Source organism: Neovison vison, chromosome 6 (assembly GCF_020171115.1).
Source record: "Neovison vison isolate M4711 chromosome 6, ASM_NN_V1, whole genome shotgun sequence".
Taxonomy (NCBI): Eukaryota; Metazoa; Chordata; class Mammalia; order Carnivora; family Mustelidae; genus Neogale; species Neogale vison.
Genome location: NC_058096.1, coordinates 3,271,292 through 3,292,758, shown reverse-complemented (window position 1 = coordinate 3,292,758; position 21,467 = coordinate 3,271,292). Strand labels below are relative to the sequence as shown.

Genomic DNA, 21,467 nt, shown 5'->3' with positions numbered 1-21,467 from the left:
TGTTTGTGTGGGATTCGCCTGTGCCCCGGGGCAGAGAAAACTGAATGGATGAGGGGGACAAGGTCACACCACGGAGGGGTTCCCGCTTCTGTTCTCAGCGAAGGTCACAGAGCACAAAGGTCACGTTAGCCGAGGCCCCCGGCAGCTTGTGGAGGAGCTGGAGGCAGGAGGTTCCAGACGTGGAGGGACAGAAAGGTGCTCCTTCTTTTGGCTCTGCGGGTGCCGCCAGAAAGAGCACCGAAGGCCCCCACATCACGTTGGGAGTTTCCACCCAGGGACCCGTGGAAGGGCGGGGCGTCTCCGTCAGGCAGGAAGTCAAGGTGTCATCCTGTCCCCTCCTGTTCAGGTGTTCAGGTCCCTCTGGAAATGAAAACACAGCTGTCAACTTCTGTCACACTTCAGGCCGACCCCGCACCCTGAGACAGAGCAGGCACCCACATTTGGCTCCGAGTGAGCATGGACAGGTCCCCGCCCTGCATGGGGGACACAGCTGGCCTCTGCTAGAGGAGGCCTGACCGGGGGTGCTTTCCCTAGCCACCACGTGGCCTTTCCAATGCTCACATTGAGGTCCTAAGCCCCGGTTTGGATCAAAACAGGTTTGTTTTATGGCCCCTGTGCAGAGCACAGTGGATGAAAGCAGGCAGTCCCGCGTCAGCAGATGACCGGGCCAATGTCCCTCGACCCGTGTGGGCCCTTGGAAGGCCCGTGGGAATAGTCAAAAGAAACAACCAAAAATGCAGACCTCTGGAAAAGCTCCCGTGGGAAGGGAAGCCTCTTCTGGGTCTTCCCCTCTCCCCGGACATCTGAAGAGACTTGCTAAAGGGCGACTCACACTGGCCCTCAGGGGGCCCGAGGCAGCCGGCGGTGGTGTCTCAGGCCTCCAGGAGGCCCCCAGCCGCCATCCGTGCATCACTCGTGGACGTGCTCATCAGGGCAGGGGGAGCACGGACCCAGGTGCGGGGAGGGGATGGAAGCTCTTTTTAAGCCCTCCCAGGTAGACACGGGGTCCCCACCGGTGCTTCCCCAGAGTCTTCCCTTGAAGGCCCAGTGCATCAGAATCGCCAGGGCCCTCACCGCACACCCCCAACCACACGGGGCTCCTGGGGGTCCTCGGTGCGCACCTGCTTCCAGCTGGACTTTCATGACAACTAGCTTGGCGTGAGCACCGTCTGTCCCAGAGCGGGGCTGCGTGGAGGGAGCACTTCCGCGGCCTCTGTGGATGACCCCCCTTTCCTACCCTCCATGCCCCGCTCCCACGGCCATCTGTACCCCAGGGGTTCTGCCTGAGAGGGGGTGGGGCGTTGCTCTCCCAAACGTCGGTTCTCGCGCTTCCAGAGAGGTTGATGGGTTTGGGCTGAATTTTGTGCTTAAGGGTGTTACGTGTCTCTCAGGGGTGCCCCCGGCTCACACAACGAGAGCCGGCACGCGTTTCTGGAGAAGGCCTGCCTTCTAGCACTGCTTTGCCAGGAGCCGGCCCCGGGGTAGGAACTATTCGAGCCTACAGAGGATGGACAGTGCGGCGACACAGTGGGGCCAGGAGTCAGAACAGGCCTCAGCAGGGACGCGGCAGCCCTGACGCAGCTTTTCCTTCAAAGCAAAAATCCCCAGCGGAAGCAGAACGTGACGTCCAGGGCCCAGGAGTGCGGGACGCCTTCCCTGGCCTGTTGTTTCCGGTTGAAAGGCGTTTTACAAGGTCTTTGATGGAGGGAAAGGAGCCACTGGAGAACCGCTGCGGGGGCTGGGGGGTGCAGGGAAGGGGGCAGGGCGGGGGCGGGACGGCTTGATGAGGCTGTGAAACGGGTCCTGGAACATCAGAGCCTTGAGGTGTGGGCTACACAGCTCCCCGAGGATGCTTATCCACTTGAAAATGGTTAACTTTATGTCACGTATATTTGGCCATAATTTTAAAAACAAAAGGCAAATCCCGTGTTCTTTGAAATGAGGCCAAGGCGTGGTGTGGGCTCAGCGTGGGAGGGCAAGTCAGCAAATGTGCGCTGGGGGCCCGCAAGGTAGAAGGCCGTGCTGCTGGGCCCTGCGTGGCCGGGCCCCTCTGCCACTCCAGCCACTCCAGCCTGTCCCCCCAGGGGAGGCCGTCCCCCTCCCACCCCGTCTGCCTGGGGCACTCCCTTCTCCTGCCCGCCTGGGTCCTGGAAGCTGGCCTCCCTGACCTATCTCCCTCCTGCAGCGCCCCCCTTCAGGGAGTCTCCCCCAAAGCCCAGAGCTCCCCAGGCCCCCCGAGATCAGAGACTGTCCAGCCCATCCCTGGCTCTTAGCCAGGTCCAGATTCTTCAGAGGGTGCAGGGGGGCCTGCAGCTCAGACCCTCACCCACTGTCTGCACCTTGTTCACCCTCGACTCTAAGCACACAGGCCCACTGGACTCACGCCCCTCCCTCGGGTCTCCTTCTCCGTCACCCCTCTTCTCCCCACCTGGTGGAGGAAGCTCGACCTTCGTGACTCTGCCGTGGCCGCCCAACGTGCACCCATCTCCCCGGCCCATCCATCCCGCACAGAGCCTTGCCTGTGGGACTGGCCATGCTCACGTCCAACACCCAGAGGCCACAGGGCACCTCTCGCTGGACCAACCCAGGCAGTCCCAGGGCCACAGAAAAGGACGCTGGAGGCAAACGACGGGGACCAGCGCCAGCGGCACCCACCTCCATCTGCTCGTGAATCCAGTCCAGGAAGGAGGTGATGCGCGTGTAGACCCCGGGCTTGTTAACGTCGGCACAGCCGATGCCGAAGCTCGTCGCCCCCACCAGCTTCCACACCCTCCGCTCCTGACACACCAGCGGCCCCCCACTGTCGCCCTGGGTGGCGAGGAGAGATGCACTGTGGGGGTGTCCCTTGTCTCCACACCAGGATCCCCCCCTTCCCATCATGAACCCGGCTCTGTGCTCACACCCCCGTCTCCGAGGACTCATGCTGGAAACCCCGAACAGAGGAGTCCTTGGCCCCCAGGGATCGTCTCCCCAAGCTGTGTCCCTGCCAGATTCTAGAGGCGCTGACCCCGTGAAGGTCGAGGCAGATGGACACAACCTCGGAAGCAAACTAGAGGGAGGGTCTGCCTGGCCGGGCTGGAACCCTGTGGTGTTGGAGTTTCGCTCACTGAGGCTCTGGAGGCCAGACTGGCTGGTTCCCACCCGCCTACAGCCCCCCCGTGCCCCCTGCAAACTCCGAGAACCAGGGCTGGGAGCGGGAAGCACCCTGAGACCGCTCCTGCCGCCCGCACACAGGCAGAACGGGAGCGCCGGGTCACTGGGCCACCGGCCAGGAAAGGGAGTGCTATCTTGAGCAAACGTCTTCCCCACACCCTGTAAATTTGCTTTTCAGCCAGTCACAGGGAAATGCTGGCCGTGGCCCGTCCCACGGGCTGGGTCACCATCCAGAGCCCCCCTGCTGCGGGGGCACCCGGAGGTCCCCAGGGGCCCCTACCTGACAGCTGTCCACACCGCCCTTCAGGTAGCCGGCACAGAGCATGGAGGGCGAGATGATGCCACCATACACGTCTCTGTGGTTGCAGATCTTGTTGGACAGCAAAGGCACGGCTGCGTGGTTGAGGACGGGGGAGCCGTCCCCTGTGTCAGAGAGAGGGCAGTACCTGCAGGAGGGGCCCTGCTGGGAATTCAGGGCACCCCTGGGGCAGGGCCACGCCACCACACTCTGGTGGCAGAGGAGGCCACTCGTGAAGGCGGCCAGCACGTGGTCCGTGGCAAGCTCCCCAATGAGCGGGCCGGGCAGCCCTGCTGCTTCACGTCTGGACCACGCACTCCCCTAAGGGGAGGTGGAGGGACGGCAGAAGCCATCAGGGACCCCCCGGGATCCACCCCGGGCCAAGCGCTCGACCCACACCGGCCTGTTCGGTCGGTTACCGAAGGGAAACGGAGGCCCATGAAGGATACGGGCTCAGGGGCCCGCGGAAACTTGGTGGTCAGCAGAGAAGTGTCCTCCCAAAGGAGTCTAGGTCACCTTCCACGGCAGAAGGGCCCTGAGATGGGGACACGATCCTGGGCTGTCTGGTGGGTTCTTAATGGTACCACAAGCGTCAGAGCAGACGTGAGAGTGGGGCAGAGGTCAGACAGGGGTGGGGGCGGGGAACGGGGACACTGCCTGGCCTGCTGTGAGGACGGAGGCAGGACCAGCAGGCAGCCCCTGACCCTTCAGAGCCTCCAGGAGGGACCAGCCTGACCTCTGGACCGTAGCCACCGTGTTCCTGGGGTCGAAACCAGTGAGTCTGGTCTTGCCACCACAGCAACAGGAAACGACGCATCCACTCTTGGGTCAGCCCCACCACCGACCCGAAGGGATCCGCACCTCTAACCTGATCTGTTTGCAACTGGGTATCTACGCTCTACAGGCTGAAAGCAGGGGACGCGTCTCGCACGCGTCAGGAGGGGGGTGCAGGTCTGCACTCCTCAAACCCACATTCTTAGAGTTCTCTGAGCGCGAGCCGCACGCCGTCTTCTGCGCGGGCTTCTCCACTCCACCCGCCCCCCACTCGCCCAGGACCGCCGCCCAGAGCTCGGCTGAGAATGCCGCCTGTCCCTACTCGCCCCACAGGACCAAGCGAAGTGACAAACTAATCTTCTGACGCCGCAAGTCCTGAGAAACAAGGTGGAGAGGGCCGTGGGGGGAGCCTGGACGTGGAAGCCCAGACCGCCCTCCGCCTGGTCACGGGAGCCCAGGCAGGGGCTCAGCTCCCCTCGCCCCAGGCTCCTCGCCCTCACGATGGCCATGAAGACGACGTCCTGCCGAGGGGCTCCTGCGAGGAGCCGGCAGTGTCGTATGGAGCCGAGCTCAACCGGTCCGTGGAGGAAGCCTCCAATACGGACAAGAGGACACGGCTGGACAGGGGGACGAGACCCTGCCCTGGGGAAGAAGACTGACCCGGCAGATCTGGGGAAGCGCCGTGCGCCGGGGACATTCAGGGAGGGGCAGACTCCACTAATAAGCCTAAGAAGGAAAATACTGAACTTGCTGTACTGGGGTGAGTGGGAACCCCCCCCAAACCATGTTCACCTGCAAACTTAGCACGTGCCTTATTTGGAGTAGGGTCTTTGCAGGTGTAACCAAGGTAAGAACCTCAAGATGAGGTCGTCTCAGATTTAGGGTGGGCTTTAAGTCCAAAGATGGGTTTCCTTCTAAGAGAAAGGGGAGAGAGACTTGACACACTAGGGGTGGGGGCACAGGAAGATAAGGCAGAGACTGTAGGGTTGTGTCTATGCCAAGGACGGCTGGAGCCATTGGCAGCTACAGGAGAAGCCAGGGGCGGTTGCTTCACCCTCGGAGTCCTGGGAAGGAACCAGCCCTGAGACACCTTGATCTCAGACTTCTGGGTTCCAGAGGGAATGAGTCCTGCTGGCTAAGCCCCTCTGTTTGTGGAGCTTTGTTACGATAGCCAATGCCCCCCTTCAAGGAACTCCTATCTTTCCTACCAGAAGGAAAGGAATTGATGGAAAAGCTCTGAGTGGTGAGCACAGGGGTGCCCCACCCCGACGGAAGGACGGGCTGGGTTCCAGTGGCATGCCCTCTTCTCATTAGGATGACTACTTCCATTACGAGTATAGACTAAGTTCCCGTACGTCTGCTTCCGCTAATGAAGTAAGACGTCTTCCAACCTCTCACAAGAGGAAAATTCCTCACCGGTTACAGACGAAGGCTTTCTGAATAAGCCTTGGGAGGGTTCTCTGTGGGCTCCTTATGTGCTTTGCTAGCACAGTGGGGAGGAGGAGGGAGAACCACCCGACGATTTACTGAGCGTCTTCCAGGTGGAAGACTGAGTGTCCCCCGTCCTCCTTTTCCACTTATTTCTCTCCGGGCAAAGTCTGCAATCTCATGCCCCAAGACAAATAGAACCATGACTCTGACCCAAAACCGCTCTGCTGAGCGTGTGTTCGGCAGCAGCCCCACACCCCGAGCCTGAGACGTGTGGCCTCCCATGGGGACGCCACACAGGGACACGAAGGCAGCATGTCATGGTGGGCGTCCAGCCCGGGCCTCATGCCTCTGGGCTCCCTGGACTTGGAATCTTGATTTCGGGTGACTGACCTCCATCCTCTGTGGCCCCCCATCCTGACGTCCAGCACATTTTTCCATCCGGAAAGTTCTCTTCGGAGTTGGGCAGGCAGACGGGCTGGATCGCATCTATTGCGGGGAGACAGCAGCGTTGAACTCAGCTGAAGCACTCGTCCAAGAAAACAGTCAACGTCCCCAAAGTCCACCTCTCTGAGGAGCTCAAACGACCTCCCAAAGAAAGGTCAAGCCCTTGACTGATCTGAAAGCTACAGGCAGAGTCAAATTGGGACGGAGGGCCCTAACCTGCCCGTGGTCTGGACCACGGCCGCGTTGCCTTATGAAACATCCCCTCGTGCCTGCTGTGGTCCTGCCTAGCCCACCTGGAGGCAAGAAGCTGGCCTGTCCCCGCGGGCTGTGTCACAAACACCCTCCAGCAGAGACAGTGTCACGGCTGCCTCGAGGCTGTCTCAGGAACACTCTGGGTGACGCGCTAAGCATTTCCGCACGGGACGGTAGTGGAAAGACAGAGAAGTCGTCAGCACTCACCTAGTTTTATCAAAGTGTAGACTTCAGCCTCTCATTTTTATAACCAAGAACCACTAATAATAATAAGCAAATGTCACCGTTACAACTTCTCTTTGCTTCTCCAGAAACACGCATTCCAGAGCATTACAAGAGAACATTCGGGGCGCGGTGTGGTGAAAACGTGGACCCTGAGCCAGGATTCCGTGGCATCGGGGCCCGTTCAATACGCCTGTGCCAACACTCCACGTGGCGTGTGCTGGGCAAGGCGAAGGGGCTTGGGTGTGCTTAAGAGTAGGGTCCTAATCCTTTGTCTCTGCAAAACGTTTGGAAGTTCTATCCCATGTGCTCTGGTATAGAATAAGCTCCCGGGCAGGGAGGAACTCTTTGAGGCCACGGGGCCAGCGACCCCCCTTCTACCACCTAGAGGCACCCAAGACCTGGCCTGGGGAAGTCCCTCTCATCTCCAGCTGGCACCAGTAGGAAGAACGTGGTCCCAGCATGAACCGAGCTGACCAAAGTCGGACCACAGGTCTCTAAAATCAAATGTCCGCAGAAGCACGGTGCACAGCATAGGCAGGTCCCGCGCGGGCACCGCGACGGGGACCTCCTGCGGAGGCTGAGTTGGTAAACGGACCCGGCGTCTCCTGACGCGGTAGCCCGATGTCCAGAATGCCGTCGAAACTTACGTGTCATGCCAAGAACCAGGAAAACCACAACTTCAGGGAGGAAAGGTGATCCCCATGGCCCGCGGGGAAACGAGTGAGCCCCTGGAACTGCCCGGCAAAGACCACCAAGGGGCTCCGGAAAATGGCTTCCAGGGGTGACTACAAACTCTCCTGAAAGAAGGGAAAGCAGCAGAGCGGGAGGGAACCCGGACATACCGCTGAAGGTGAGCGGCCCGGCCAGCTTCATGAGCGCGATGTCGTTTCCCAGCCTCTTGGGTTTGTACTTGCTGTGGTAGATGATTTTCTCCACCGGATGGGAAGGGGCAGGACTGTCCAGCAGGGACACCAGCCCCACCTGGATCGTCCAGGACTTGGGGAGATACAGGCTGAAATGACAAGGCAGAGAGTGAAGCAGGGGTTCCCCCAGAACGTTAACCCGGGGACCTCGAAGGTCTGGAGACGCAGGGCCAGGCGGGTGGCAGAGACGGCCGCGCTCCCTGCGTGCGGATGCTCCGCCCTGACCGAGGGTCCCGCGCCCTGCAGGAGCAGAGACCCGCCCGAACGGCCCACCGGCAAGCCTCGGTGCCTGCGTCTCCGGACTTCTCAGCGTCCGAGGGGTCCGTCAGAGCCCGTTCTCCGTCAGACAGCAGCCAAAACGGAAACAAAAACAGAGAATTCTCCTCTGTGCTTGGGAATCTTCCTCTGGTTTTTTCCCTGTGCTCAGGTCCCCCAAGACACGGCCTGGGACCCCGGTGCCCACGTGGCCAGAGCCCCCTTTCACTCTCTTGACCACAGCAAGCTCCCCGTTAAGTAGCAAGAGGGAGGCTGGCGGTTTCCCTCCTGGATGGAAGATTCAGCCCAGAGCTTCCTACCTTCTCTGTAGGAGCGGCAGGTCTGACATCCTTAGAATGACCTCGGGGTCACCGGTCACAGCCAGCACGAGAGGGATGGGTCCCCTCTGCGGGACAATCCGGCCGGCTTCCCTGCTCTCTGGAGCTGCTGCTGACCGCTGGAACTGACCCCAGCCTAGCGCCCCCCAGTGCAGGCCGCGGTGCGCGGGCGACGGGTACTCACTCGTAGACACAGTGCGCGGCGGTGACAATCCACACGGGGGTGATCACGGAGCCCCCGCACAGGTGGTAGCCCTGGAACCGAAGGCTGGCCTGCCACGGCCACTGCATGAGCGAGGACACGTTTCCACCCACGATGCGCGAGCTGTAGCCCCTTCTCAGACCACAGACTGCAGAGGGAGAGCGAGGGCCGAGGGTCGATCCCACAGACCTTTCTGGGGTGTGACCATCCTGCTGTCACCGCCACAGACTCCCCCCACGCCCCATCGGCCTCGCAGAGCCCACAGCCCAGGACAAGAGCTGGGAGGGGAGAGGGTGGGAGCAGAGCTAGGGGTGTGGGGGGAAGAGCCGGTGCTGGCCGCGCCCTTCACCGTGACACCCGTGACCCCAGAAGGATCACAACTCGCCAGGTGTGTGGGAACCTTGCGCAGCCCTCTCCTCAGTAAGGCAGGGCTAGTGGGCACCGGCCTGACTCCAGACCTCACCCCTGCAGTGTGGACACCGGGCAGAGAGCCTGGGGCTCTGACCAGCCTGGGCCCACTCCTCCTTGAGGTGGGCAGGGGGAGAACGCGACAGCGAGTCGGGCTGCCGGAGCCACCGCGGTGACAGGGCCTCACGGACCACGGTCCTGTCTGCCGCTGAGGAGCGGCTCCGGCTGCCTCCCCCCTGCCCACGGGAGGCACACTGTCCTCCTCCATCAGGTGGGGTCTGGGGGCTCCCCGCTGGCACCCAGGATGAGGGACCCCAGCAGACCCAGCAGGCGGGGGAGACGGAGTGCGTGAGCGAGCGCGGCTTCGGCTCCTCTGCCCTGCGAGATGGCTCACCTGTGCACTGCAAGGTGACCGCCCGGCCCGAGGCGCAGCCCTCCCTGAGGAACAAAAGAGGGGGCTTGCGGTAAGTGCCGCGGGTGAGCACTTTTCCAGTCTTGGGGTCAAAGAAAAACGGACTCTATTCCCGGGCAATTTTAATCCGTATTTTTTTTAAATGCACGCGAGTGAGGTCACACATTCATCCCAAAACTGTTGGCCACAGTGCAGTGCTGTGCATGTGACAGGTGACTGCTTCTGAGCTCTGCGCGGCTGAGGACAGGACGCGCGGGAGGGACTCTACGACAGAAACATCACTGCTGCCGGCCGCAGGCCAGCTTCGCCCGGGCTTCTTTGCCGGCCCCTGGAGGACACAGGGTGCCCTTGGGACAGCGTGGCAGCCTCTCCTGGCACCAAGTCCTTGCAGACTGGATCACTCTGCTGTCCCCTCCCCCTGAGAAATGACACATGCTTGCCCTTGCATAGGGGAGGGGAGCAGGGAATGTGCTTCGCTTACAACCCACCCCGTCCCTTTGTGACTCGTCCTGCCTGTAGAGCCCCAGTCCACTCGTACAATCACGCAAGAAAACGGGGGCGTCACCAGACCGAGGTTTTAGGACCTAAGCGATGAGCTGTCCCCACAAATTGCATGTGGGTCCCCGAGTGGCAATCAATTACGCGATGGACAGGCTGACAAGCTGTTGTTTCCCAGAGCGGAGGACACGCTCCTGGGGTTTGGTCCCACGTGTCAGGAAGAACCTACGGGGACACCTGACTGTAGAGGCAGGGGACGCGCCAGGCTGAGGGTACCGTCACCTACGGGCGCCTCACTTCACCTTTCTCGTGAGTCCTCGGGGGAAACACAGAACACGACGGTAAACGTTACCGTACTTCGTAATACTTTCTAGTTTCCTGGCCCCTCTGCCCCTGTCCGCACACACCCCTGCTGCCCACGATGAGAACAGCAGGACGCACGCGGCGCCCCTTCCTCCCCCGTCGGGCCCCATCTGCCGTCCGGGCTGGGTTCCCGCATCCCGCCTCGTGCTCCCTCCCTCCAGTCTAAGCGGGGCGGCCGAGCCCCCCCCTTGCATTGGGAGAAGGACACCCTCCCAGCCCTCGTGTCCTCGCGGGGCCGTGCACGGCTCAGCCAAGCCCCCGGGGACGCTGTGCAGACGACCGCCCTGCCCGGCCGCTCACCTCGCGTACACGGAATGGTGCAGCGCCGTCACCTTGTCGTCGGGCAGGAGATGATTGACGCACGCAAAGTCCTCCCGGAGCCGCTCCTCCAGCAAACCCACGCTGAGGGTGTCCGAACTCACGTAGCTGCAAGCACAGCGGGAACGCGGACCCGACGCGGGATGCACTCCGGGCTCCAGCCGGCCAGCGCGCGGTCCTGGGGCTACCGGATCCTACCGGGCCATGTCGGTCCCTCCCCTCCATCCCTCAGCAGCTCCGTGGCTGGCTTAGGAAGCCACTGCAGACCTTGCACCGTCTGGGCCCCCAGACCACTCGCAAGTCTCTCGGGTCCTTGCGGGGCCCCCACAGCCCCTCGACCCACTGAAGGCTCCCGACATGCGCCAGGGAGGCCAGTCCCTGTTGTAGCCACGCCCCACCTCGATGCATCCAGCTGAACTGACCCTTGCTTGGCCTGACACGAGCCCCAGACAGAGCAGAACACAGAACGCGGTGGAGAATTTTCGGGCGGGTTCGGAGTGGGGGTGCCGAGCACCCAAGGGCCATAGGTCATAGGTCGGGGACAACGAAAACCAGAGCAGGGCTGGCGGGGGAGGTTCCCACCGGAGAGAGATGAGCACAGAAGGAAAAGGCTCAGGGGGTCCCAGCAAATGATGAAAGTGTCAAGAAACAGGTCTGGGGAACAAGGGTAAAGAAGCCATGGTCTTTAAAAAAAAAAAAAATCAGGTCATTGAGGAGTTACGAGATGGTGACAAGCGTCCTCCCCTTTCCTCGCGGGACGGACGAGACACGAAGCAGCTGGTGGTTTCGCTCACGAGCACACCGGTTTCTCAAACGGGATTGCATCCCGCTGCGGAGATGCTATGGGCGGGGGGATAGATGCAGACGAGCTTCCGTCGAGTTTGAGTCTGGGGGGCAAGGGCCCTCCCAGCCCTGGTGGGGACGGTTCCGCCACCGACAGGGCAGGCGCTCGAGGATGAGCTCCCGAGACGAGACAGAGAGCTGTGGGACGCACGGGGGCCCCGAGGGCCACCCCGGGATCCCCAGAAAACGGCCCAGTCTCCAGGGGGTCGTGACCATCACAGCGGCCGGCTCTCCCAGGACGTTCCTGTGCGCCCGGCTCGCTCCGACGCGAACCGCACCCCGCCCTTCAGAGCAGGTCCTGCTGTGGTCCCTGTTTCCGAGGCCGAGTCAGGACACTGGGCTGAGGACCGGGGATCTAACCCAGGCCATCCTGCTTGACAGTCTCCCCTTTGGCTGCCACGACAGACAGCGGACATGGGATTCGGCCGGCAGAGATCAAAGAAGGGCTTTCGGGAGAGGAGTAGGAAGGAAAAGTCAATCTCGGAATGGCAGCGTCGATGTGGAGGGCAGAGCGGGTTCACGGGGAGGGAAGCAGGTGGTGCTGAGGGGCCGCCTGGGGAAACAGCGTTGGCTAGACACCCCCCGAGGGCGCACACGGAGGGCAGGAGGGACCGTCTCTGGGTGGGCGGACGGGAATCTGAGGGAGAGGCGTCTCGGGGCACTACTGCGTGGGAGAGGGGGGCCTGGGGGCTCAGGGGAAGGGGGAGCCTTCCAGGAGGGAGAGGGAGCTGGGGAGCAGTAGGGACACCCTCCAAAGTCCAAGAAAGGGCCTCTGGAGGGAACAGAGGTGCCTGGGGAAGCTCTCCTCGGTTCACAGAGGTGGTGGTGTGTGTATGTGTGCGCACAGGTGTGTGCATGAGGCGTGTGAGTGGGCACGGGTGCGTGACTTAGTGTCTGTGCAGTGTGGGTATTGTGCATGCGTCCATACGAGTAGTGTAGCTGTGCGTGCGTGTGGTACGTGCGTGTGCGCGTGGGCTGCGAACCCTGTCCTCCCCGTCTGTGGGGCGTGCCATCCACAGCCCGTGTGTGTGGCTCAGCCGCTGTCCCCAGCTGGACCGAGCTGATTCCTGAATGCAGGCTGTCACGAGGTGAGAGGGACGCGGTCTAGGGACACGGGCTGGGGGACGCTGGGGTGCAATGGGCACCGGAGGAAGGAGCGGAGACGAATATGCCCCACATCTGAACCTTGAGACTCCCTGGACTTCAAGCGGTTTCCGGCTTTGATGCCAGGGTCAGGGGACTGGGCAAGGACACGGGGACTCGGGTGCAAATGCCCAGGAGCATGGGAACACAGAGAGCCCACTTTGAACCCAGGGCCAAGAACAAAAGGGGCTGGGGTGCCGTGGTGGGAGGCCACGGAGGACAGCGTGGTCGGGGGTCCGAGGAGGGGCCAGGAGAGAGAGGACAGACATGTGTCCCCTCAGTAAACAATGTCCCCGGACAAAACCAAACACTGAGAAGTGAAGACCCCGCTGCCAGGGCTGTCCCTTCGACATCTTTCCAAATAACTGTTGGGAAGGACTGAGCTTTCACTATATGGTGGGCGTTTACAACTTGGTCCTTTGGGGCTCCTTGGAAGTGTGCATGCCCGCCTGAGGTCCGCCAGCACCCGGCGCGTGGGGGCCCTGTAGGTGCCCTGTGGCTGCAGCCCCAGCCGCTGGGGGCTTAGTCTTTGGCTCGGAAGTTCCTTGTTTCCTGTGTGCATCTGGGGTCTGGGGTCCTGTCCCGACCATGAGACGCCCCCAAACATGTCCCTTCCCACGTGACCCTGACCGAACCACTTAGCGTGCGAGGGCCCGGTGTGTGCACACCGGGGGATCAGGGATGATGCCGAGGTTGGCGTGGGGATGCGCTGTGATGGGGGCAGTGGCACCCCATCCATGCCCCCTGAAAGGAGGCTCTCTCTGCCCATCGCCAGCACAATCAAATGCTTTACCCATCCGCGGGAAATGTCCCTGAAGTTACCTTGGAAAGCCCAGCTGGGCACAGGCGACGTTAGCGTGGTGACCTCTCCAGTCGTCAGAGCACACGGTCCTCCAGGCAGCCGCTGTGAAAACCTGCAGCACAGCGCTCTGGCCGCTCACACGGACTGCCCAGCGCACGGGAGGAAGAGTCCGTGAGCCGCCCACGGGGCCTGAGCCCACGGGCGCAGAGGTCTCTCTGCAGCTAGCTCAGGTCCCCGCCCTGCTGAATCTGACCTGCCCCTCCCCCGCAGCACCCCCACCCTGCGGGGCCGCCGCAGCTCCTACGGCCTGGACCCCGAGCTCTCTTCCTTCCACCCCTGTGTTCTCCCCAACCGAATTTTGGCCCCAAGGGACAGCCCCCGCTTTGCTCCCAGCTCAGCCGCCCCTGAATGCCAGGGGGATCCCACTGAAGGACGTGACTTGACCGCGGCATGGATCTGGGCCCATGGATCTCACTGCCCAGATGGGTAGGGGCCGGTTTGGGGCGTCCTTCTACAGGAGGAGCACGGCCTTACCACAGCGGTACTCATCTTCCCCGTCTCTGCAGTCGGAGACCCCGTCACATCGAGCCGTCAGGTCGATGCACTTAAAGGACGAGCGACACCTGTACTTTCCGGAACAGTCGAAGTGGACTGAGGAGAGGGGAGGACCAGGGTGTCAAGGACGGGCCAGCTTCGTCAGTGCACAACACTAACCACCATCCCCAGGCCGCCGTGGCCTCGAGCGTGGCCATCAGTAATGAAACCTGCTTTGAAAAAGCAGCCACTTCCCTTCAGCCCAGTTTCTGTCCCAAATCCCAGGGGTGGGGCTGCTACACCCCACTTTGACTCAATATGTGGCCTCGAGCCTCAGGTTTGGGGCTCAAGGTCAAGAGAGAAAGTGCATGGCTGTGGGCCGACTGGCTGAGCCAGCTGAGCAGGGGGTTCCGAGTGAGGACGCCTCGGCCCCCCCAGTCCACCTCCTGTCGTCTCCGACCCTGGGCGAGAAGAGACGGGACCGGGGACCCCACAGCGGAGCCAGGGGCCGGTTATTTGAAAGAGAAGAGGAGACAGTGTCTGTATCAGAGCTGCCCAAAGGACTCACTTTCTCGAAAGTCACATGAAGCTCTTTTTAAAATAGCAGGTAGGCTTGGGCCAGCGTGAATGGCCTCCTTGTCTCCTCCTCCCGGCCCCGCATCCCCTCCGGGCCCACAGAATCACATTTCATCAGCTGCTTCTCGACACTTCTAACTGGGCAGGCTCCTTGGTGACAAAGCCCCGAGCACGGCCAGCAGCCCTCCCCCACATCCCGGGCCCCAGCGGGCTCCACGTTCATGCAGGCAAAGAAAACTCCAAGTCAGCAAGCCCCAGAGATGTTGGTCTCCAGTAATTAAGGCTGGGGGGCAGCGCCCCGCCGGTGTGGGCCGTGGGGGGCTCATCAAAGTTTAAACACCTGGACAGGCATTGGAGAGCCCACTGAATAATGAATTGTACTCACTGCCCAGCCCGATGGCCAGCGCCAGTATCAGGGCAATGACCCCAATGACGATGATGGGGAAGAAACGCAGTGGCAGCAGGGACAGGATCTGCGCCGCGACCGCGTCTGCATCTGGAAACCGACAAGGGGGCGGGGGGGGGGGGGAAGAGCGGAAAGCCGCAGAGCGGCGGATCTGAATAAGATAAAACTTGAAATTGAGCTATTCGGCCCTCCTCCCCTCAAAGCAGAGAATGTTCTGGCCCAAAGAAAGTCGCCGTAGTTAGAGCGAAGGCCATCTATCTGGGGACACACCCTCCAGAGGCTCAGCCCCAGGCTCTCCACCCCTGACCCAGCTGAGACCGTCCTGGGTTAGGGGATGGCGTTACTGACCAAAACGTGTCCCCCACCCCCAGCCCCGTCCACCCTGCAGTATGCTGAAGTGTGGACCCCCAGGACCTCAGAATATCGTCTTACTTGGAAATGGAATTTTTACAGGGGCTGTCGAGTTAAAACAAATAATCATGTGGGTCTAATCTCATCTCACTCGTGTCCTTTAGAAAGGGGACATTTGAACCCAAAACAGACATGCCCAGAAGGGAATGGTGTGAAGGGACACCTTGTGAAGGTTCAGGCAGAAAGGGGGGTTGACAAACCTACAAGCCAAGGAACCCCAAAGATGATTAGCAAACACCAGAAGCTGGGGAGAGGGAAGGAGGGTTTCCCTGTGGGTTTCAGTGAGAACACAGCCCTGCTGGCACCTGGGTTTCGGTCTTCTGGTCTCACAAACCATGACACAATAGACCTGTGTTCTTCTAAGCCACCTAGTTTGTCATCCTCTGTCTCTACAGCCCTAGGAAAGTAGTACAGGGGGAAAGTGGAGCCCAGGTGCCCAGAAATGCTTCCTCACGGAGGACAGTGACCTGTATGGGTGACCCGTAAAACCCAAACAGGGTTCTCTGAGAAGAGGGAGGGCTGGGACCTCTAAGATGGTCACAAGGTGATGTAGCAGCCCGTTCTCCGTGAGTCTTGAGCATGGCAACACAGACAACCTTGTCCCAGACCGTCTCTTGGAGGATGCTTTGCAGAACAAGCAGCCTTCGAAGACAGAGATGACATCTCTCTCCAGAGCAAAGAGCAGGCCTGCTTACTTTCTGGCTTAACAAATGCAATGTCTTCCTTTGGGACAAATTGTGTACAGGTCAGCTTCCAGTCCGTTAAGAAAGATTTGAGTTGGCCTTGGTTCTGGGTTCCTTTGTGTGCTGCAGACCCCACCCACCCACCCCGGGCATGCAGTGTGTCCCTGAGCTATTCCACGTCACCTTCATGGGACTTGGCGGGCACGGGGAACTAACTCGAACAGGACGCACGTGCCGCTCATGCCGTAATAACATCCTCCATGTCTGAGCCAGGAGTCTCTTGTCTTCTGCCAGCATCCACAAACTGGGCAGGCTGACTTATTAGCTTGCAAGTAAGGTAAACCCCAGTCCTGTCCCAGCTCTTGCCGAAGAACCAGGCAGATGGGATGCTATACAAGCATTACGATGCCCCAAATTATGAGCATCTCTGAGCAACTAGGAGAATTTCCATCAGCACTTTTATTCCAAGGAGAACAAGCCATGTCCTGCAAATTATCTCATCAGACCTGAAAATGCATCCATGCCACAGTTGTCCCCACGTACACTGAGGAAGGTGGGAATGTGGGAAGGGGAGATGACTTTCTTCACAGCACGTGGTTACTCAGGACAGAATATCCCTTTCTTTCCTACCCTAGTCTTAGAGATGTTGAGCTGAGAGATCTCCCACGGAAAGCTTCAGAGATCTCCCCCGCCTGTCTTTGGAAACCCAGAGCTTCACCCTCTCGCAATGAAGGGTATGCTTATAAAATGGCCAATATCATTCAGGGCTATTTAAAAAGGAGGGAATTTGAAGACAAAAATGGGGGGAAGGAGGTGGGAGAGGAGAGGAAGAAGAGAAGAGGAAGAGAAGGAATGAGGAAGAGGGAAGAAAGAAGCAATTAAGGAGAATAACGAAAGGCACATGCTCCGTGGCCTGAAGGATTCAGAATGAAGAGGGCGAGGCAGAGGGCAAGGTCTTGTCTTGGCCAGGTTGAGTAGGCCGTTTGCTCCGCAGCTGTGTTCTCAGAGCCTAGACCAACACCTGGTGCCCAGCAGTCCTTGATGAAGACCCTGACCCTTGAACAATGCAGGTTTGAACTCTTTGGGTCCACTCACACGTGGATTTTTAGTAGTTCCATGTATTGTCTCTTCCCTAAGATTTTCTTAATATCACGTTCTTTTCTCTCCCTTACTTTATCATAAGAACGCAGTGTATAATACATGTAACACACAAGATACTTGTTAAGTGAGTGTTTATGTGATCAGGAAGGCTTCTGGTCAATCAGTAGTAGGCTATTAGTAGTTAAGTTTTGGGGGAGCCAAAAGTTATACGTAGATTTTTGACTAGGTGGGGAGTCAGCAACCTAATCCCACCCCCGTGTTGTCCAAGGGTTAACTGTATCAGTAAATTGCATGAATATTTGACATCGTGAGAACGGAGGTTGTTTTATCTCAACAGGGGAGACCAATTCCCTTCAGGACAACCAATTCGTGGTCTTGGGTTAACAGACCAGTCTCTTCTTTACAGTCTTCCCCACCCCCAGAAGCCTGAACCAAATTAAGAACTCCCCTTCCTGAGAACCACATTCCCTTACACTTTAAAAATCTGCAGGAACCCCAATCATGACCTCTTATCACTCCAATTGCTGTGTCTGAGAGTTAGATTCAGGAAATTCATCCTAATTATAGACTCAAAGACTGGTCCTCAGTGAGAACCTTTGTGTCATTCACATTTGCCCCCTTACAGGTGTCCTGCCATAGTGTCCTGTGGTGTTACCATGGCCCCGCTCCCCCTCCTTGTTCTGTCTTTGAGGGCATGAATGAATGGAATGAAAGCAAAATGCATAGCACCAGGGCGCCTGGGTGGCTCAGTGGGTTAAAGCCTCTGCCTTCGGCTCAGGTCATGATCCCAGGGTCCTGGGATCGAGCCCCACATTGGGCTCTCTGCTCCACGGAAAGTCTGCTTCCTCCTCTCTCTGCCTGCCTCCCTGCCTACTTGTGATCTCTCTCTCTGTCAAATAAATAAATAAAATCTTTTTTAAAAAAGTGCATAGCACCTCCTCAAAAAAGAAATGCAAATGATCGACACACAGCTGAGACCGTCCCCTCTCTGGAGAAACCTTCACCCTCTCTGGAGATTTGAAAAACTGCCAACCAAATGTACCGACATCTCAACCTCACAATATTTATTATGCCTGCTGTTAGGACATCCCCACTGCAGTCCAAGGTGAAAGGAAATGGACCTTCACTTATAGTCAGTAAATAGGTGTGTATGTTGCATAAACTTTTTGAGAGTCAGATGGGAAATACGAACCAAAAGTCTTGAAAATGGGTGGAATTTTTGACCTAGTAAGACCACTTCCAGAAATTTATGTTAAGATGTCATCGTTGATGTACATAAGTTTCTATCTACATGGACAGTTAGAGAGGGGATGTGTATGATACTGATGCATAGGAAACAGCCTGAACGCCCCTCAGAAGGAACTGGTGACAAAACACGTATAGCGTTAGTTCCGTGACAGGGAAAGGGGGTTGGCAAACCTCCTCTGTGAAGGACCAGATAGTAAATATTTTAAACTTTATGGTCCATACGGTCTTTGTAGCTACTGCTCAACTACTATGGCGTGAAGACAGCCATAGACAATTGCTGAAATACGAATGTGTCTCTGTTCCAATAAAACTTTATTTATAAAACCAAGTAGTGGGCCACATGGTCATCAGGCCATAGTTCACAAACCCCTAAAGAATATTTAATTATTTAATGCCATGGAAAGAAGAACATGATACTGTTTCATTTGGGGGGGGGGAAGCTTAAAAATAGAATATTCCACTTCCAACAGACAATACAGATAAGTAGATCAGAAAAAGGCAAGAAATCCAATACTAAAACACAAATTGGGTTATTTCTGAGTAATGATAAAATTCTGAGTAACTTTTAAAAAAATCTCTTTGATTAACTGTGTTTTCTAAATTTCTATAATGAACAATACATTGCTTATTTATTTAAAGCACTACTGAATTCTCACTCCTGGAAATTAATCATGAAGAAATGAGAAATCAGAAGTGAATATGTACAGTGTTATTCACACTTGTATTATTTGTACTATAGAAATATTGGGAATAATTATATGTCAAATGATGACTTTTCAATTACGTGAATTACACATCTACTTGATGGAATGTTGTGATGTTATAAACAAAAGGCATTTACAAAAACCAAGTAGCACATGGGAAAACACCTGTCTATACCTATCCATCATGATACACCTAATGATACTAGGTCACGTGGGGTGTGCCTAGTCATACGCAAGAATGCATACTTATGGGCAAGGATAGGAAGAGAATGAAGGCAAACATAAAAACCAGGTAAATCTTGGAGGTCAGATGATAGCAGGGTATTTTTTAAATTTACATTTATGCTCACTTTTTGAGTGTGTCCTTACCCTTACTTAAAGCCTGTCTTCCCACCTCCCATCTTCTCCACAACCTCCATTGCCCAGAGGGTCTAAAAGGAATCATTAGGGCGGCCCCCCCCCTCCATGCTTTCTGGAACCTCAGCCAGATCACCTCAGGTGTCCCCCTTCCCAGCCCCCGAGGTCAGCATTCCTGACTGCACCTGGGACCAGCGAGCCACGGCGTACCGGCTCACAAGGACAAGTCCCACATTTGAGACCAACTTGTAAAACCAATTCTCCATGTTGCTCAGAGCAGCTCTTGTCTTCTGCAGCTGGATTTTAATCTAGGCATCAAACACCTTCGGCAATGTCGGGCTTACTTTAAGTTTCCTGGAAGAGCTGATGGTTCTCAGGACTCCCTGGGGGTCTCAGAGATTCTCCAGCGGGACCTGACCCCTCTCTCCCAGGGGCAACAGGAGCCCCCATTTCTGAAAACCTCCACCCAGAGAATGCAAACTTCTGTCTCCGGGAGTTGGCAAGGGGCTGACCAAAGGGATGTCCCCATCTAATGCTTCCCTGTCTCCAGGGCTCCATAAACCCAAGGAAATGCAAGCAATCGGTGTCCCTCTGAGGAAGAACACTCGGGACACTTCCCCAAAAGTCACACCGTGTTCCACCTACCTGGTACAACAGGACTTATTTTCAAATCCTCAAGTCCGAAAAGTGATCTGAAGGAGAAGGGAGCCTCCGCAGCGGGCGGGTCATTTTCCCCCATGGTGACAATCTCAGGACCTCTGAGATCTGGCTCTACCTCCACCTCCTTCACCAAGAAGAACAGACAGCGTTTGCTCCCGTTCGCATTTTTAGCGTCAAGCGTATCTTTGTCACGTTAAATCTTTGTAATCCAACAATCCCCATAAAGCACATTCGGTACCGATAGATCAAAACTCTTTGTCCAAGTAGAACAAATTCTTTTCATGAGCCACAGCAGGTCACAGAGAAACTTCCAGTTAACGCAGAACTATGAACTTAATTCTGCTAAAATAATGACTTTCTCACTGTGTATTCTACCGATCTTGAAATCAAAGGACTAGCCGTCTTCAGAGATAACCCCTCTTACGATTTAGAAATTACTGCAGCATTATTTTTCAGAAGACAAATCACTTTCAAAGCACTTTCTTTCTTTTTTTTTTTTGTCATTGTTCTTTGTCCCACATAAACTCAACCCTTTGCCTGCACCTGTGGGACACCTATTGTAACCATAAGAAGTTTCTTATACTCACAGTGTCCACGCCCCAAAAATGTAGATGACACCAGGGAGGGGACAGTCACCCACAGTATTTGTAGTTTCCCATAAACACAGCCCTTCCCTGGCTTGCACAGACGTGACCTAGTTAAGGATGGAAGAATCCATGCCCTCTGGGTGCCCAGTCCCCCACACGGCAAAGGGGGGAGCAGCTGGGCACCTCTGGCTTGCACCAGCTACACTGGGGCTTTGTTTCCTCCAAGAGAATTCCACCTATCGCAAAGCCAGAGAGGTCAGAAGCCTCCGAAAGTCATTCCTGCGGCTCTAAGAGGGGCGGAGTGAGCGAGGAAATGGCGGAATGTTCCCAAATAAAGCCCAACTCACCTTCCCAGTTCATCAGTCAGCCACGAGTTCTCTGGGAACCTGCTTCCTTAAAGGAGGTTCCAACAGTCACATAAACATAGATCTTTAAATCACCCCTTTTTAATTTCTGTTTACTGGTTGCAGTGTTGGAGATCCAACAGGAAACTACAAAGCCGTTTAAGGCAAACTCTGTCTTCACGCTGGTCCAGGCAGTCTTAGGAAAATCGAAGCAAGGATTATGCACTACAAATATTTATTTCATCTCCACCTCAAAAGTGGCTCTGAAGAGAATCTTAGAAAACTAGTAAATACACACCTGCAATTTTTGCTTCTGATCCTTGCTGACACTTGCCGCGTACTATCAGCATGTGGCAAATGACGCAGCCTAACTTAATGACCAGAGTAAGAACAAGTGGTAAAATGCTTTCTGAAACCTTGAACCTAGGCACGGAAGTCCCTTCCCAAACGGGCCATCCTTGGTCGGTTTCAGAACACGCAGCAATGTTGAGAAACCCTCTCTCAGAAGCGTGATCTCTCCCCGACCCACTTTACTCACCATTTCTGGGGCCGCCATCATTAAAAGCAGAAATATTTTCCTTTTTCATTATAAAAGCCAGCGTGATGGTAAGCAGGCTGCCAACAGGTTCTTCCAATCGGGAAATACTTCCCCAAGTCACTCGGCCTTGTCGACTCAATCATCACAAGTAGCAAATGGTATTACCACAGGCAGCTGTGTAACCCGACCTGGATGAGGCTATCGGGTGGCCGTCGGTGGGATGTCTGCAGAGACCA

General features: G+C 57.1%; 1 protein-coding gene across 1 annotated transcript; it reads right to left on the bottom strand.

Annotated features, from left to right (window-relative positions):
* Positions 1 to 285: 285 nt before the first annotated feature.
* Positions 286 to 19,856, bottom strand: TMPRSS3 (transmembrane serine protease 3). Its single transcript, XM_044254935.1, has 12 exons — positions 19,748 to 19,856; positions 14,578 to 14,688; positions 13,617 to 13,733; positions 13,103 to 13,226; positions 10,277 to 10,402; positions 9,098 to 9,141; positions 8,278 to 8,443; positions 7,420 to 7,589; positions 6,047 to 6,142; positions 3,434 to 3,576; positions 2,656 to 2,808; positions 286 to 360 (listed from the first exon to the last, which is right to left on the bottom strand). Exons 1-12 carry the CDS (start codon positions 19,839 to 19,841, stop codon positions 343 to 345), a joined length of 1,362 nt encoding a protein of 453 aa, XP_044110870.1. The 5' UTR covers positions 19,842 to 19,856; the 3' UTR covers positions 286 to 342.
* Positions 19,857 to 21,467: the final 1,611 nt, after the last annotated feature.

Excerpts from the sequence above, each read along its gene's own strand:
- TMPRSS3 (XM_044254935.1), bottom strand. The coding sequence starts at position 19,841 with ATGGGGGAAAATGACCCGCCCGCTGCGGAGGCTCCCTTCTCCTTCAGA. Across the intron at positions 8,444-9,097 it reads GGTCACCTTGCAGTGCACAG|TCTGTGGTCTGAGAAGGGGC; the intron begins GTGAGCCATCTC and ends CTCCCTCTGCAG. Across the intron at positions 2,809-3,433 it reads GCGGTGTGGACAGCTGTCAG|GGCGACAGTGGGGGGCCGCT; the intron begins GTAGGGGCCCCT and ends CTCGCCACCCAG.